Raw genomic sequence first — 15,757 nt, forward strand, 5'->3', positions numbered from 1 at the left:
GAAAGGCAGATCAACGCCAAGCATCTGGAAGCTGAAGACAGAGAAAATCCAATTAAAAATCAGGCAGTGCTGCGAGTAGAACAAGCTATGAAGTGATGGATTATTCATTCCACGATGTCTTCAATTCAAGAGAGGGGTAGAATAATCGATCCTTCCAGCACTATGTCTGCTGATGATGAACACTCCAGCCCAACTTTTGGGAGCGTGCACATTCCACTGCGAGCGCCAGGCCCCGACTTTGGCAAATTGCAAAGTTCCCATGGATGATGGAGGACAATCCACCAGCCCTACTAGGTAAGTCATTTTATGCTTGGAGGCATTAATAACCCAGAACTAGCAGCCAACTCCATGGAAACCAACTGGTAGTCAGTGACAAGTTCTCCTGTTGCTATAGGAACAGGGCCCAAACAAATAAAAATTACCTATAATTTCTCCTCCCCAAAGTTCTCCCACATTACATTTCCATAGCAACTAATTAGTTCATTATTGATCCAAGCCAAACCAAACCAGTGGAGGTGTGAACCAAGCCAGTGGACCAGTGGAAGTGCCCAGCTGCCATGCCCAGCTCTGTCCTCTCTCGTGGCGAGCTGAGGCAAGCCTTTAAGATGGCTTATGCTGGATTTGAGATGAAAGGCTTGAACACGAGGAGTTGGAGATCTCAGGGCTGGATTCCTTCATGCCTTCCCCAGGATACCCCTGATAAAAATATCATTTGCTCCCTTCTATTTCTAGCTGTCACCTTACACCTCAGTATCTTTTCCTTGTCGTTCCTTTCCAGACTCCCCCCATCTCCTCCAGGCTGAGAGTTGCTCTGTTGGACACCTGCTTGTCTTGGCAATGTTCTCTCATCCTTCTGGCCAGGATATTTGAGTCTCTTGGCTTGTTGCTATCTCCTGCACCATCAGCACACTGCAGGGTCCTTGCAGGAGTCTCTCTTTCCTCATGTACACTCACAGCTACAGCCCTCCATCCTCCTCTGGCAATTCACTGTTATAGGTCTCTTCTGTCTCCATCCCTGGAAGTGTTCAAGGCAAGGCTGGATGGGACTTGGAGCAACGTGGTCTAGTGGAAGGTATCCCGGGGTTGGAACTGAGTGATCTTGAAGGTCCCTTCCAACCCAAACCATTCTGGGATTCTCTGATCAGTGCATCCAAGGAGATTGGGTGCATTAAACCCCAGGGCTGTACCATGCAAACAGCAATGAGGTAAATTAGCCACAGCTACCTGCTAGATGGGAAAAGCTGCTGTAACATCTAAACCAAGGGAAACAGAGCTGTGCAAGGTCAAGGAACGTTCAGGAAGAGCAGGTCCACCAAGCTTCTGTCCTGGGAATCTGCAAACTCAGTGTAAGGCTCCTGGTCTCATGCAATGGCAACACCACATCACAGCACTACAGGGATCAGGGTTGCATTGTGGACCCCCATCTTCTCACCCCACACGCCCTGGGGTCAGCAGCACTGGCACTGGAATGGAGGACACGTGTCCCTCCAACATCTCAGAGGAGTAGTTGAGGTCAGGGTGGAGGATATTGTTTTCATCCCAACCTGGGGGGGAAATTCCTGGTGTCTCAGGATCTCTGAAGCCTTCCCTGCCAAGGACTAAGGGATGGAGGAGAGGCTGCTGCTTGCTCTTCCCCTCCTGCTTCGTTTCCCCCAAAACCATGCACACAACGCGCCATGAAACACTTGCTGACAGAAAGCCATCTGGAGCAGAGGGCAGCACGGCTCTATGAGGAATATTCCCCCATCCCAGGGGCTGCACTTCCAACTGAATTAATGTAAATCATACATGAATTCCTGTAATTAATTGCTGCCATCCGCCGCCGCACACGTGTGCAAGCGACAGCAGATGTGCAGAGAGCTGAGCCCACATCCCTGCACAGACTCCAGGCAGGTCAGAATGAGGCCAAGCCAGGTACCAGGAATGATGGGGGATGCTGGATGTGCTCCCACCTGCAGCAAGGTGGAGCCGCCTCAGGGCTTTGCCAAGCAAATTGCCTTTTTTCAACCAAAACCAACACAACCTGCTGGGTTCAGCCTCCACTGAGACATGCAGTTAATTCACCTGTCCTCATAACATGACCTGAGCCCAGAGTGGACGGAGCCTGGCTGCTGTGTCACTTCTCTGGTGTCTCATAACGACCAAGTGGCATCACACAAGCCCCCATCTCTCCTCCCTCCTCCACCACCCCGTTTCCATGTCGCCCATGGGAATCTGATTATCAGCAAGATCTCTGCCACCGTCAGATGTGATCAAAACCAAAATTCAATTAAATTTGATTGGATTGAAAGCAGAGGGTTTCAAGGAGACAGGCACATACACCCAGGGCGGGATGGCACTCCCCAGGAAAGCAGGCTGGGATCTGTAGGATCTGCAGGATGGTCACCCCAGGATGCAGCTCTGACCCTGGGATGAACTCCATCCCGTGGGGCAGGAGCCTTTGCCAAGTCACTCATCCTCCTTCTGAAGGATCCTGGATAGAGTAAGGTGAGCCCAGCCTCCTGAAGACGCTTTTAATTCTTTCTCATCTTCTGAAATCAAATAAAATTCCAAATGAGAAACTTTGTCATCTGAGCAACAGAAGAGGAAAAAAAAAAAAAACAACCAAACATGCCTGGAGATGAAAGGGAATTGTAGATGGATATTTCATCTCTTGCTCTTGTAAGGAACGTGAACATAAAAAAAGGGAGAAACAAACAAAAAATCCCAGACATGGGTAATGAGCTTTGCATTTAAATGTGCCACCAATGTCACTGCACAGACGGTTCTTCCAAGGTCCCACATTCCTGCTCACCCCAGACAATGGGTGCAGGACAGCCTCGGAGCAAATACTGGGTGAGATTAAATTCCACTGGTGTTTAGTAAATAAAACATGCATTTTGAGAAGTCAGGAAAAAGTTTGTTAAATATTTTAGTACATCTGGTCTCCCCACCCGTACACGGCCTTACAAAATGTTTTGCATATTTATTTTAGCGTGCACTAGATTTATTTAAAAATAGCATCACCAGCACTGGAAACAGCCCACTTGCTTTTCATCTAGATCTTTGCATTGAATCAATGAATCCAAAATTAAACAAGGTTGGGCGAACTAAATCTATACAAGCACCTATTTGCTGATCAATACAGGAATGGATGCCTGGGATCTCTTTGCTGTGTGAAATATGAGGACTTATGAGAGAGAAATTGCTTTTGTTATTATATTGTTTAAAAAAATTCAGATTTAATCTCCCCACATAAAAAAATTATTTATCAGAGAGCTGCTTGGTCCTAAATAATTCATGCTGGTTGTATAGTACCCAGAAGACAGAAGACTCCTGTCTTCCATTCCTAATGAGAGGAAAAAACACCTCAAATACTTTTCTTGGATTCACTTTCATCACTGCAGGGAGATTAAACTCTACTTGGCTTCCAGAGGATGTCCTTCCCCAGGGGAGCAAAGCCCCCCAAATCACAGAGAAACCCACAACGTGCTGTGTATGGAAGGAGAAGAGATTCAGACACGTCTGGAAGCCAAATTTTAGTTACCAGTAAGAGACAACTGGATCTGGTGTTCAAGGTATGACTTTGGTGACCAAGGAGCCAGAACAAAGAAGGGTCCACTGAAGAAACCATCTCAATATAAACAATACAAATTTTTATATTATATATATATATAGGCCATAATATAAATTCAGCCTCTCCAAAAAGGGTAGGAGTGAAGCCACCCTGGGGGCACCATGCAGTGAGCCCCCAGCAAAGCAGAGCTGGAAGAACAAAGTCAACCCAGGCCACCCCGGCTGAAGTACCTGGGAGACACAAGCCATAAAGGTCAGTGGAAGTCTCCCCTGACCAAAAACAGGAACAGAATTGGGGCTGAAGTGTGTGGATTTGGGAAAAAAAAAAAAAAAAAAAAGATTGGCCTTTTAGCCCATCTTGGGCACAAAATTTGGGGGTGGCTTTGGGAAGTGCCTTGCATGGCTGTTTGTGCAGCCAAATCCTTTTCTCCTAAGCCTCCTGCAGGAATTGACCCACTGAAGGCTGTACCTGCTCTGCTCTGAATAAATCTGCATATCAGCCTCTTCCATGAATGAAAAATGCATGCACCAGTAAATCCGAGATGAAATAATACATCTGTTGTCAGCAGCCTTTTCCCTTTCTTTTCGCTTTTCCACAAGTTTCATTAAGAAGAGACACACCAGCTGTGATAAAGTTGACACCACCAGCTCACTAATTGTTCCTGATGCTTCCCTGTTGCTTTGATGATGGATCTCTGCAGAAACGCCTGCCCCAGGCAGGAAGGGAGGGGTAAATTCACCTCTCTGGGCTAATTCTGGGAGAAAACATAAGGGTGCTGCAGAGGCCATGGCAGGGAATGTCCCCAAGCAGTGGCGAGAATGGGGACATGGGGGTGGCAGGGGTGTCCCAGGAGCCCTGTGAGGTGCCAGCGATGGATTCCAGTCATGCAGGGCTCCCAGGGCTTCCTCTGAAGGAGAGAAGGAATGAGAAATAGCTGACCCTAGCCAGACACATCATGGATCCCAGCGGCAAAACTCAAGGAACAGTCCCAGCCCCAGCTTCACCTTCATCCACCTGCATCACCCAGCCCTTCTGCAGATCAGGAGCTGGGCAAACCCAAACTGGGTTTGGTCTCGTTGCACTCAGGCCATCTGCATCCCCACTGGAAGGGCTCCATGATAGGAAGGATGCAGAGGGACCCAGTGCTCGGTCCCCACTCACAGCTCAGATGATTTCAGCCATCCCACGGGCAAGGCAAGGCTGGTCCCAGCAGCCAGCTCCCCTCGGCATCACCTCGGGATGCCAGGTGGGACAGTGACAATGCCAGTGCCCCCTGTCTCCACACTGTCCCTGTGCCGTCCCTGCGTGGCCCACAGTCAGGTTGGCAGCTTGCAGCACACCCAAGCTCGCTGCAAAGAGGCAACAGCTGCTTCCCGCTGGCCCAGATCGACGATATTAATTAAGGAGAAGATTTGGGGGAATAAAGGGGAAGATCTCTCTCAAAGATGTAATTAAAGAAACTCAGGGTGGGGCAGGATGATGAGAAAGGACACGTCCTGCAGCTGCTGGGGCTCAGGGAGGGCAGTGAAAGGGGAGTGGAGACCCCCATCAAGGCCCTGTGGGGCTGCCACTGCTTCCCCCCCTGGAGGGGAAGGATCCCCCAAATGCAGGTCACAGAAGTTGCTCTGCACCCCCAAAAGCAGCCTTTCGTTCTCGGCTGGGGTCCCTCACAGAGCAAACAGCCACTCCAGCCTACAGCAAACCCAAATTCCTGTGGATTCCACTCTGAGTTATGGCAAAGGTGAGGACGAGGCAGGAGGGTCCTCACAGCTGAAGGTCCTGACCCCAGCTCGCCCCCTCTGAGCCAAAAGGGGCCAGGTCAGAGCCCGAGAAGCCTTTGGAAGGTGGGGTGCAGTCACCAGGATCCCCAGAGCACTTTTGGGCTGTTAGGAGAGGTTCCTGAAAAGAGGCACGGCATAAGTTTCGAAAAACCCCAAAACCCCACAGTCCTATGAGAACCACTGGGGTGAGAAGACAAGCTGGAGGCACCGCTGCCTGAGAAGTCCCACTGCCACCCCTACACCTCACACCAGTACAGCCCTGGGAGCCGTCAGCGCCTCTGCATCCTCCTGCCTTACCCCAGCTCCCAAAATTCCACCCAGCAACGCCGCCGATCGCTCCCGCCCGGGTTTGTCGGGTCTGTGCCTGTGCCCGGAGCCGTGCAGAGCCAGCCCGTATCGATTCACGGCAGCTGCTGTGTATTTACACACCATTACGAGCCTGCGAGGGCGGGGGGCACGGAGCATCCCTGCGGCTCCCGTTCCCGGGGATGGGGGCACAGGAGCCAAGCACCTCCTGCCACAGCCAGGGCTCCCCGGCAGCGTTTCCAATCCACAGGCGCATCCTGGGGGACCCTCAGGATCGTTCATCAGCTCCTCACTGGCGGCACTGAACGGGACCTGTTGCAGGCGGTGATATTCTGCAGAGCCCGTGCAGAGGGTCGGGGTGACCTGGGAAACGCTAATTAATTGCCTCACTGGAGGGAGCAGTGGTGCTCGGTGCAGTCACACACCATTTGTAGCAGCTTCGAACCCAAGCCAGAGCTTTTGTCTGAAACCTTGGTGTTTATTTATGAAATCTCAGCTTCAGTAAGAAAGGAGTGTATCACCCGAGGAGAGACGAGCGGAATGACACTGAGGAAAACACAGCTGATATCAAGGTAGCGGCTTTGGCTCATCAAGGTTTCTGTCTCCTCCTCCACCCCGAGCTGCTCCAAGATGTAAATCAAGTTCAAAAGCCACCCTGGCACTCCAGGCTCCTCTCAGCCCCCTGCCCACGTGCCTGCAGCCCCCGCCGCCGCTCCCGGCGTCTGGAAATAAACAGCCTGTTCCAGCTCCGCCTGGTATTTCCAGAAAGGTTAACGCAGCGTGTGAGGGGCCAGAGCCGCCGCTCGCGGGGCTGGAAAGGCTCCCGGCAAACCCGCCGGGGGACCGGGGCTCCCCGCGTGGTAGGTGACCTCCCCGGTCACCCCCGAAGCGCTGGCGTCAAGCTTTGGTATTTTCAGCCTTTGCGCTGCTAAGGCTTCCTTCTCCCACCCCCACGTTCCCCCACCAGCATTCCCGGCTCTGAAAAATCAATAGGAACTTCAAGCTGAGAGGGAAGCCTGGAGGTTAACATTTGCTGGGCAAGCCAGGAGTTTTCCCTGTGCTCTGGGGCTCCAGCAGAAATCACCCGTTTTCCAGCACCTCACTGATGGGGAGTTGCTGTTTGTCTTGTGCAATTCCCAGGGGATGGAGCAGCAAAGCAGCTGTGCATGGACCGGTGGCACAACTCACTCCATAAATACCCTGGGGCCGGATGTGCAAACCAGGCTGTTGGGACAGACAGAAAATGCTTGGAGATGCTTTGTCCAAGCCAGCGGTAAAAACAGAGCAAAACATAGAAACTCCAACTCAGGGCTGACCAATTATCAGGGGAAAAAGGCAGGGCACTAAAAGGCCTGGATACTGGTGGTTAAACCAGAGTTTGAGCTCTCCTTACCCCAAAAAAAGCTTTACTTAGCCTTGTGTTTGGAGAGGAGAGCTAGGAGACGTTCCCAGCTGCTCCTCATGGGCAGCAAAGACCTTTTCCACCTAATGCACCTCACTTAAACCCTTCCCTCCCAGCTGGGCTGCACTGGTCCCTCTGGGTGCCAGCTGAAAAAATTTTAGAGCCTCTGGCTGGGCCAGGAAAGGCTGATCCATATTCCTGAGGCCTCATTGCTATTCTGCAGCTTCAGCTCATTAGTGCTTAGGTGCTACAAGAGCTTTGGAAGTTTCTGGGTGAGGCAGCTATTAGGGGAGGATAGAACAGGTCTCGTACAAACCCCTGGCCTGGGTGAACTTGCTAATTTACACTATCGAGCTACAAGGTGCCCACAGGCCACCTGAACCAAAAAAAAACCACCCCTGTCCTAGATACAGGCTCAGCCACCATCTGAAAAAAAAAAAAAGAAAAAAGAAAGAAAAATTAAACAAAATAAATAACCCTCAGCCCCAGAAAACTGGCTGCATCATCACACCCCCTGCTAATTCATTAGCCAGCCCTCCTCCGCACACGGCTCTTAGGAACAGCGTGAGCTCCAGCTCAGGAGCTCCTGGAGAGAACCACCGTAGAATAGAAGCACAGAGCAGTTTGGGTTGGAAGGGACCTCAAAGCTCATCCAGTTCCACCCGCTGCCATGGGCAGGGACACCTTCCACTATCCCAGGTTGCTCCAAGCCCAGTTCAGCCTGGCCTTGGACACTTCCAGGGATGGGGCAGCCACAGCTTCTCTGGGCAACCTGTGCCAGGGCCTCCCCAGACTGACAGCCCAGAATTTCTTACGTGTACTGAACCTACATTTCCCCCCCTCAGTTCAAGCCCATTGCTCCTTGTCCTACCACTACAGTTCCTGATGAACCAGCCCAGCAAAGGACCAGTATGACCAGTACAAATACCTGCACTGTAATGGGAGAGCGCATTGGGGCCTGCCCTTTTAGAGGGACTGCTATCAACACGTGTTCTCAGCACAGGGCAGGGAAAGCTGCTGGCCCTTCATCTGAGGAGAACTGAGCTGCTGCAGCCCTGATGGTCCCCATGTCCCCTCCCTGTGTTGGATGTGCTGAGCTTTCCCTTCTCTGCAGCGGGAGCTGTGTCCTTCTCACCCAGGTTTGGGCACTGCCTGTTCGCACCTCGTGACAGTCCCATGGGGAAGTCACCAGGCAGAAATAACCTTTTTTTGCCTCTGTTTGAGACAAATGGGGGGAAAAAAAACACCTTTTCTCCTAATAAGGGAACTCAAAGTGATGAATTTTCCACTTCTCCTGAAGTTCTTCCCTCGGAGGCACTGATGCATTTTTAATGGTCTCGATGTAGCTATTAAGCTGGTAATTGGAACAGAGCAGACTCCAGCTCCCGGCAGGTCAGGCCTCCTCCAAGCGTGTCCCCACACCACACGAATGGGTGTTCCTAGGGTCCCTGCTCTCCCCAGCATCGCTGACCCCACCTCGGCCCCATTTCCGCAGAGCATCGACACCAAGATCCCCGTGCTTGAGGGACACAGTGTCTCCGGCCTGATCCTGCCTGGAGAGGACTGACAGGGAAAATATTTGGGAAGGGAGCTGTTTCCTTGCTCCCAACCCCCCGCCAAACCTGAAGCTCCGTCCCCCGGACGCCCCTGCCCTCGAGAGAGGGCGGGGAGGTGCCGAGACAGGGGGGTCACAGCGGGTTGGGATGGAAAGGGGGGGACTCCCGGCGGGTCCCGCCGCCGGTGGAAGCTCATCCCGCGGGGCTGGCTCATCCCGCGGGATCCCGGTGGATGTTCATGCCCCGGGGGGTCCTGGCTCATCCCGCGGGATCCCGGTGGATGTTCATGCCCCGCGGGGTCCCGGCTCATCCTGCCGGGTCCCGGTGGATGTTCATGCCCCGCGGGGTCCCGGCTCATCCCGCCGGGTCCCGGTGGATGTTCATGCCCCGCGGGGCTGGCTCATCCCGCGGGATCCCGGTGGATGTTCATGCCCCGCGGGGTCCCGGCTCATCCCGCGGGATCCCGGTGGATGTTCATGCCCCGCGGGGTCCCGGCTCATCCCGCGGGATCCCGGTGGATGTTCATGCCCCGCGGGGTCCCGGCTCATCCCGCGGGATCCCGGTGGATGTTCATGCCCCGCGGGGTCCCGGCTCATCCGCGGGATCCCGGTGGATGTTCATGCCCCGCGGGGTCCCGGCTCATCCCGCCGGGTCCCGGTGGATGTTCATGCCCCGCGGGGTCCCGGCTCATCCCGCCGGGTCCCGGTGGATGTTCATGCCCCGCGGGGCTGGCTCATCCCGCGGGATCCCGGTGGATGTTCATGCTCCGCGGGGTCCCGGCTCATCCGCGGGATCCCGGTGGATGTTCATGCCCCGCGGGGTCCCGGCTCATCCCGCCGGGTCCCGGTGGATGTTCATGCCCCGCGGGGTCCCGGCTCATCCCGCCGGGTCCCGGTGGATGTTCATGCCCCGCGGGGTCCCGGCTCATCCCGCCGGGTCCCGGCGCCGGGCGCTGCCTCCCCCTCGCGGCCACGGGCAGCGGGTGCTGCCCCGGGACCCCCTGTCCCAGAAACCCACACCCCCACCCTGCTGCCCGGCCGCAAGAGCAGCAGAACCCTGCGTAGCCCCGGGCAGCGCTCCGGGGCTCCCACTCCTGGGATGCTGCTTTGGGGTTCCCGGGTGGCACCAGCCCCAGACTGGGAATCAGCATCACTCCACAAGAGGAGAAAGTACAGAGGTAGCAGGATCCCTCCCCAGGCTGCTGGCCTCCCAGTTCCAGGGGAGCTGCTCCAGGGATCCCATGTCAAGGGTCAGAGCTTGTACACTCCCCAAATCCAGAGCAGCATCACCCCACACTATAAGGAGAAAGCAGGGTACCACTCCAAGCTGCTGCCCCAAACAGCCCCGAGCTGATGCTCAAACAGGAACAAGAGGAGACAAGCAGTGAGTTTGAGGGTGAATTTTATTGGAAACAAGGATGGGGGTTGAGGGGTACAGACCATTCCCAAAACTACAAGGGGAGAGGGGCTTCCTCACCCAGCTTAAAGCCAGGCTGGTTCTCCCCAAGGAACTGCCACTGCAGAGGGAACGAGGTGGGACAGGGAAGCAGGGAGGTGAAAAGGGACATGGGATGTGCACAGGTTAAGATCTGTGTTGAATGAAGCAGAGCAGATGGCACAGGGAGGTGTGGTGTGTTTGCCTCCTCAGGAAAGCCTCTACACATCTAAAGGGGCCCAAGCCCATCCCAGAGCCATCGCCCCTGCATTTGAAAGGGCAGATGGTCCCTTTTCCCAAAATAAAGAAATCAGGACTTTCTCCAGAAGAAATGCAGAAAAAAATAAAAAGCATGCAAAAACCAATTTTAAAAAATGAACACCATTCCCCAAAGCACCAAAAAAGGGGTGAGATAAAGGAAGGGGAAAAGGGGTTGAAACAAAGAAAGAAGGGAAAAGAAACCAAAAGCTCAACCCAAAACAAAAATAATCCAAAGTAACCAACTATGAAAAAAAAATACAGTTGTACATCGCAGCAGCAAAGCTGGCAAACCAAGCAGGTACAGGTGAGTGTCGGGTGGTTTGCAGAACAGGATGAGGGAGACATGGAGAACATCAATCACTTCCTTATTTTCCATCCAGAGTTGGGCTGGGGGATCAGGGTCGAACCAAAGCTGAACAGGGTTTGTACAGCTTCACCTGGGCTGGTTCTCTCAGGGTTTGTCAACGTGGGAAGGGGGATCAGAGGGATGGCACAGGGAAAAGCACGGCTGTGTGATGTCCCAAGGACTGAAAACCATTTGCCCCAAAGCAGCTTTCCCAGGAGCAGCTCATGGGGGTAGATGGTGTGGAGCACCCCAGTTCCCAGGCAGGGGGTGCCCAGCACCACATCAAACCCTGGACTGCAGGAGGTGGGATAATGCATTAGGGGACATCATTCTTCATTGAGGGGAACCCTGCACACTGGAAATTGACCCTGAAATCCAGACCTCCAGGGTATGAATTTCAGGAATAACATTTTTTAAAGATTCAGTTAAAAAATAGATGCATTTCTTTAAAAAAGAGGAAAAAAAAAAGTTATTTTAGGCCAGAGTGTTTTCTAGTGACCCCTTTCCCCACCTGCCTAAATTTAGCCAGAACAACATTATTCCACCAGATCTGCTGGCCACATAGACATCCACACATTCAGCATTGATTTAAAAATATATAATATATATAGAGCACACATAGACACACACAAATATATATTAGAAAAGAAAAAAAATCCTTCGGAAAAACTCAATTATTAAAAAAAAAAAAAAAAAAACAAAACCAAAATCCACAGCCGGTGCGTTTATCCATGATCATGTACAGTAGAAGCCAGAAACCCCTCCTGCTCCCCTGGCTCCTCGGGCTGGGAGCATGGGGAAACACATCAGGTTTTCACAGTGGATTTGTCAGCAGAGAAGGAACTGCTCCTCCCTCCTCCCACACAGAAGGGCTTTAATTTATAGCGAGTTAGATTAAACCTAGGAAACATGTTACAAAGTCCATTATATATAGACATCAAATGTACAACTGCCGGCAGCCCCGGGCCAGTCACTGGAGTTTGGCTCTCGCTGGCACCCGCAGGGATTGGGGACAGTTTGGGACACGAGGGGTGCGAGTTCAGCCTCCGGAACGAGCGGGTGTCACAGTGCGAGGTCTTACATCAGCTCCAGGTTGGAAAGCAGATGGAGCAGCGTCCTCTCCAGGAGCCAGGGAAGCTGGAGGCAGCCAGGGCTGCGGAAGGCGATGCCCGGAGCAGGGATGTGTCCTCCCAGCCCACGGCTGGAGGGAGGAGAGGCAGCATGGGGGACCTGCTGTCTCTCCCTCACCTTGTGCCCATGAGGGAAGGGATGGATGCTGGATGAAGTCCATGGGCAGGAGTGGGGACAGTGTGGGCTGTAGCTTGTGTCACAGTGGGCTTGTGGAAAAATGCCTTTTTTCCCCCCCCAAGGCAGCAGCATTGATTGAGGGAGAGGGATGCCTGGCCTGGTGCTACCTCAAAGGGTCCTTAAGGTGTCGAGCCAGGCATTAAAACAGCCTCTGGTGCGAACAGCAGCCCAGGGGGCCCCACAAGCCCCTAAAGCTGCATGGGCTCCTGGGGGCAGAGAGCCAGGTACCAAGGGAAGGCAAGCGAGACCAGACTCCGAGGAAGGGGCTCTGTGCAGGCAGGAGAGGAGTGGGAGAAGCACAGCAGCACTGATTCTGTCTTCCCCAGGCAGCAAAGAAACAACCCCCTGCGCTGTGCAGCAGGTACTGGGGAGGGGAGGTGGCCTCTGGCACCCTCTGCCCGCTCAGATATCGTGGGCATGGTCCTCTCCTGGGACCTCCTAAGCCTTCAGAGTCCGTGGCTTAACTGGAAAGGTGTTGGCTTCAAAAGGCTCCTCCTGGGGGATTTTTTTCTCTGGGCAAAGAGATTTCAAGGCCAAATGGGGCCAGAGATGCCCCCAGGCCGGGGAGGCGCAATTTGTGCAAACCACCGTGAACTCGAGTCCTCGGTCGCTCTCCTGCGGGGAAGCCGGGATGCAGGGACTGCAGGAAGCTGGGAGCTGGGAGTTAGGAGTCTTCCCCGAGGATCTCTGTCACGAAGGAGGCCATGTCAGTCTCTTTGGTGTCGTGCAAGGTAAAGAAAGGGTGTTCCTGCCAATGAGACCAAAGACAATGTCAGCTGACATCTGAGGAAGGACAAGGCCAAGCACAGACCCCAGGGGATGCCACACAGCTGGGGGTGGACACCAACCTCCTCCCCAGGCTCCCATGGACACCATTCTTCAGCTAAAAAGATGAACTTTGGCATTTTTTGGTTCAGCCCCAGTGGGACACCCCACCTTAGTAGCTGTACTACCATCCTTCAAGGTCCAAACTCTCCAAGAGCAGACAGGACAGAGGGAGAAAACACCTGGAAACCCTGACCTTAACACCCGTGAAATCAACACACCCTTCCTCCACCTCAGACACACTACACCCATCCTGCTCCGTGCCTGAAAAATCACCCACATGTTGTCCCATTTTCCTGCTGGACCACTGATTTGAGTTTCAAAATTGGGAATAAAGACCAGCAGAAATATCTCTGCACTTACCATAAGTTCTAAATAGTTCATTCGTTCAGCTGGGTTCTTCCTTAAGCTGGAAGGGGAAAAAAAAAAATGGGAGAGAACGGCTGTAGGATCTTTTTCTTTTGCTGTACATGGTCTGTCATAGGGGATCTCCCCTTCCCAACCAACATTAAATGCTCCTCTTCCCTCCTTGGCTGAGCAGGTTTGAAACACCAGCAAAGCAGCCAGGCAAGTAACTGGAAAGGACAACTCAGTGTTTTGCCACAAACAGCACAAGCCAAGCAGCTCTGCAGTCTGCCCCACACAGACCAGAACAGCTGGGGAGGACAGGAGATGGTTTCCCAGCACCTGCAGGGTGAGTTTGCCTCTGCCTGGCAGCTTCAAGCAGCACCCAGGGAGCAGAGGACACCGCAGGGAGAGCAGCTTCCCACAAAACCACAAAGCAGCTTTCACCCAGAGGCTGCCAGGGGTGCTTTCTGGTTTCACTGCCACTTTTCCAGAAAACACCAACATTTCAGCAGCAGTGACAGGAAAAGGGGAAGAGAAACCTCTGCACCTTCCAACCAGCCTGGGTGAGTCAGGCCGAGAGCAAAACCAGTTTGGGCAGTGCTTCCTGCCATGCTGAGCACCAGGTACAGCGAGGAGGGGAGAAATGGGCTCCCAAAGGACAGCAAACCCAGCCCCACAGTTCACTCCAACCCCTACAGATCAGGGCTCCTCCTCAGCCAGGCTGGGAGAGCCAGCAGCCCCTGCTGCAGCCTCACCACTGTGCTGTGAAGTCCACGAACTCCTTGGAGAAGCGCTCGGGCGGCAGCTGGGGCGAGGGCTCCTCCACCACCTGCTTGAGCTGCTGGAAGGGCGTCCCCCAGGACTCGTATGGGAAGCGGAGAATGGCCAGTTCAATCTGGGGAGGGAGGCAGGGCAACATGAGACACACACCAAGCACAAACCCACGATGTTCAGCCAGCTCAGATTCAAAGGAAAACCCTCTTTCCTTACAAACCATTTTCAATTTGGGTCATACCACTTTTTTTTTTTTTTTTTTTTAAAACACAAAGACCCAGAGGCCAAAAATACTTCCTTTTGAGGCTGGTTCAGCATATTAATGCATTTACAGGAAGTCACAAAAGATATGTAAAATGGGATTATTTAAAAAGATAATAACAGCGCACAGTTTCTGCACTGGCTTCCAAAGTGCTCTGTTGGCCCTAAGGCAGCCTCTGGGCCTTGGGCTGGCAACTGCATGAGCTAAACACACAAAAAATCCACAAACACAAGAAAAATTAAGTGCTAGAACATCATTTTGCTAAAACCACCTAAATTACTGGGTTCTTCCTACAAGTCACCTCTGCTCCATCCCTCATTTAAGCAGGAAAAAGTCTGTCACAGCTCTTAGGCAGTCTCCTCATGCCAAGGATCAGTTCCTGTCTCAAAATGGGCAACAGAACCTCCACACCTGCCTAGTAGGGTGGGATGAGAGGAATAAAAACCCTGAAAGGGCAGAGTGGGGACAGAGCCCAGTGTCCCTCCCTGACTCTGGCTCTGGTCAGGGGAGCTCAGTTCCTGCTGCTGGAAAACTGAATGAAGCCACCAGCCCAGGAAGGCCTGGAACAGCCCTGCAACTCAATGGCCCAAAAACTGTCTGGTCTGAAATCAATCCAACCCCTTCATAAAGAAAACAAAACAAAACAGAACAGGAAGCCAGCCCAGGAGGAAGACACGAGAGGGAACCAAACATTCCGGGGCTCCATTCAGCTGCAGGCTGGCCAGCTTTCAGTAAGGTCCTCTCTCCCTTCCAGCTTTGGAAAGGCTTGGATATTCCATCACTCAGACTCTCCCATCCCACAGCTTCCTGCAGCTCAGAGCTGATGACATTTCCAGTCAGCCAGCCAAGCTCTGCACTGGCATGGGGACACCAGGGAGAGGGGCTTGGGTTTGGCACAGTGGATGAGACCACGCTGGAGAAGAGGGAATATTTGCCCAGACAGCGCACACGAATGCAGGGATGCAGCCCCCAAAACACAGGCTACAGCTAAGAGGGCACAGGAAAAATTCCTGAAAATAATCTACCCTCAGAGAGACAGTCTCCTGGAAAGCAGGAGCCGTGTTTTCCAGCAGCATCCCTTGGAGCCAACAGCTGGGATTTCCTTTGTCCTCTGGCGCCAGAGGATCTCAGCTGCTCTCTGCAAGATCAGTTTCTTGCAGGAGGCAGATAAACCATCGCGAGCAGCTGCGATGTTGGAACTGAAAGTATTTCCCCTTCCTGTTGGCTGCTCTGAGCTACCCCACAGGCAGGATTTGCTGCAAACCACACACAGCAGCTCTCACTGCAGCAGGACTGGAATCCCCTGCAAGGCTCTGCTGACATGGGGGGTGAAGCAGGAAGGCTGAGACCCAGCTGCAGCAAACCCTGCTCCACTGACCACCCCTCAGCCAGCACACAGGGAACTGCAGAGCAATTAAAAGCCAGACTCTTGGATACTCGTCATCCTGATATTGTCCACTGGGAGCCTGAATTCCCTGGGTAATTAACCTCATCATGCCCTGAGCTGTCATGCTCAAATTGAGTCCAGCTTGATGGGCACCCACCCAGCTCACAGCAAGGGTACAGCCCCACCAGCCCAAACCCCATCCCAACCCCAG

General features: G+C 53.2%; 1 protein-coding gene across 3 annotated transcripts in view; it reads right to left on the reverse strand.

Annotated features, from left to right (window-relative positions):
• Positions 1-9,985: 9,985 nt before the first annotated feature.
• Positions 9,986-15,757, reverse strand: part of MAP2K3 (mitogen-activated protein kinase kinase 3) — a 31,003-nt gene continuing 25,231 nt past the window's right edge. For all 3 annotated transcript variants that reach the window (XM_032126016.1, XM_032126018.1, XM_032126017.1), the window contains exons 11-13: positions 13,879-14,018; positions 13,139-13,184; positions 9,986-12,698 (exon numbers count right to left, since the gene is read on the reverse strand). In XM_032126016.1, the coding sequence (XP_031981907.1) occupies positions 12,615-12,698; positions 13,139-13,184; positions 13,879-14,018 (270 nt within the window). In that variant the 3' untranslated portion in view covers positions 9,986-12,614. The remainder of the gene's footprint in view (positions 12,699-13,138; positions 13,185-13,878; positions 14,019-15,757) is intronic.

Source organism: Corvus moneduloides, chromosome 16 (genome assembly GCF_009650955.1).
Source record: "Corvus moneduloides isolate bCorMon1 chromosome 16, bCorMon1.pri, whole genome shotgun sequence".
NCBI classification, from domain to species: domain Eukaryota; kingdom Metazoa; phylum Chordata; class Aves; order Passeriformes; family Corvidae; genus Corvus; species Corvus moneduloides.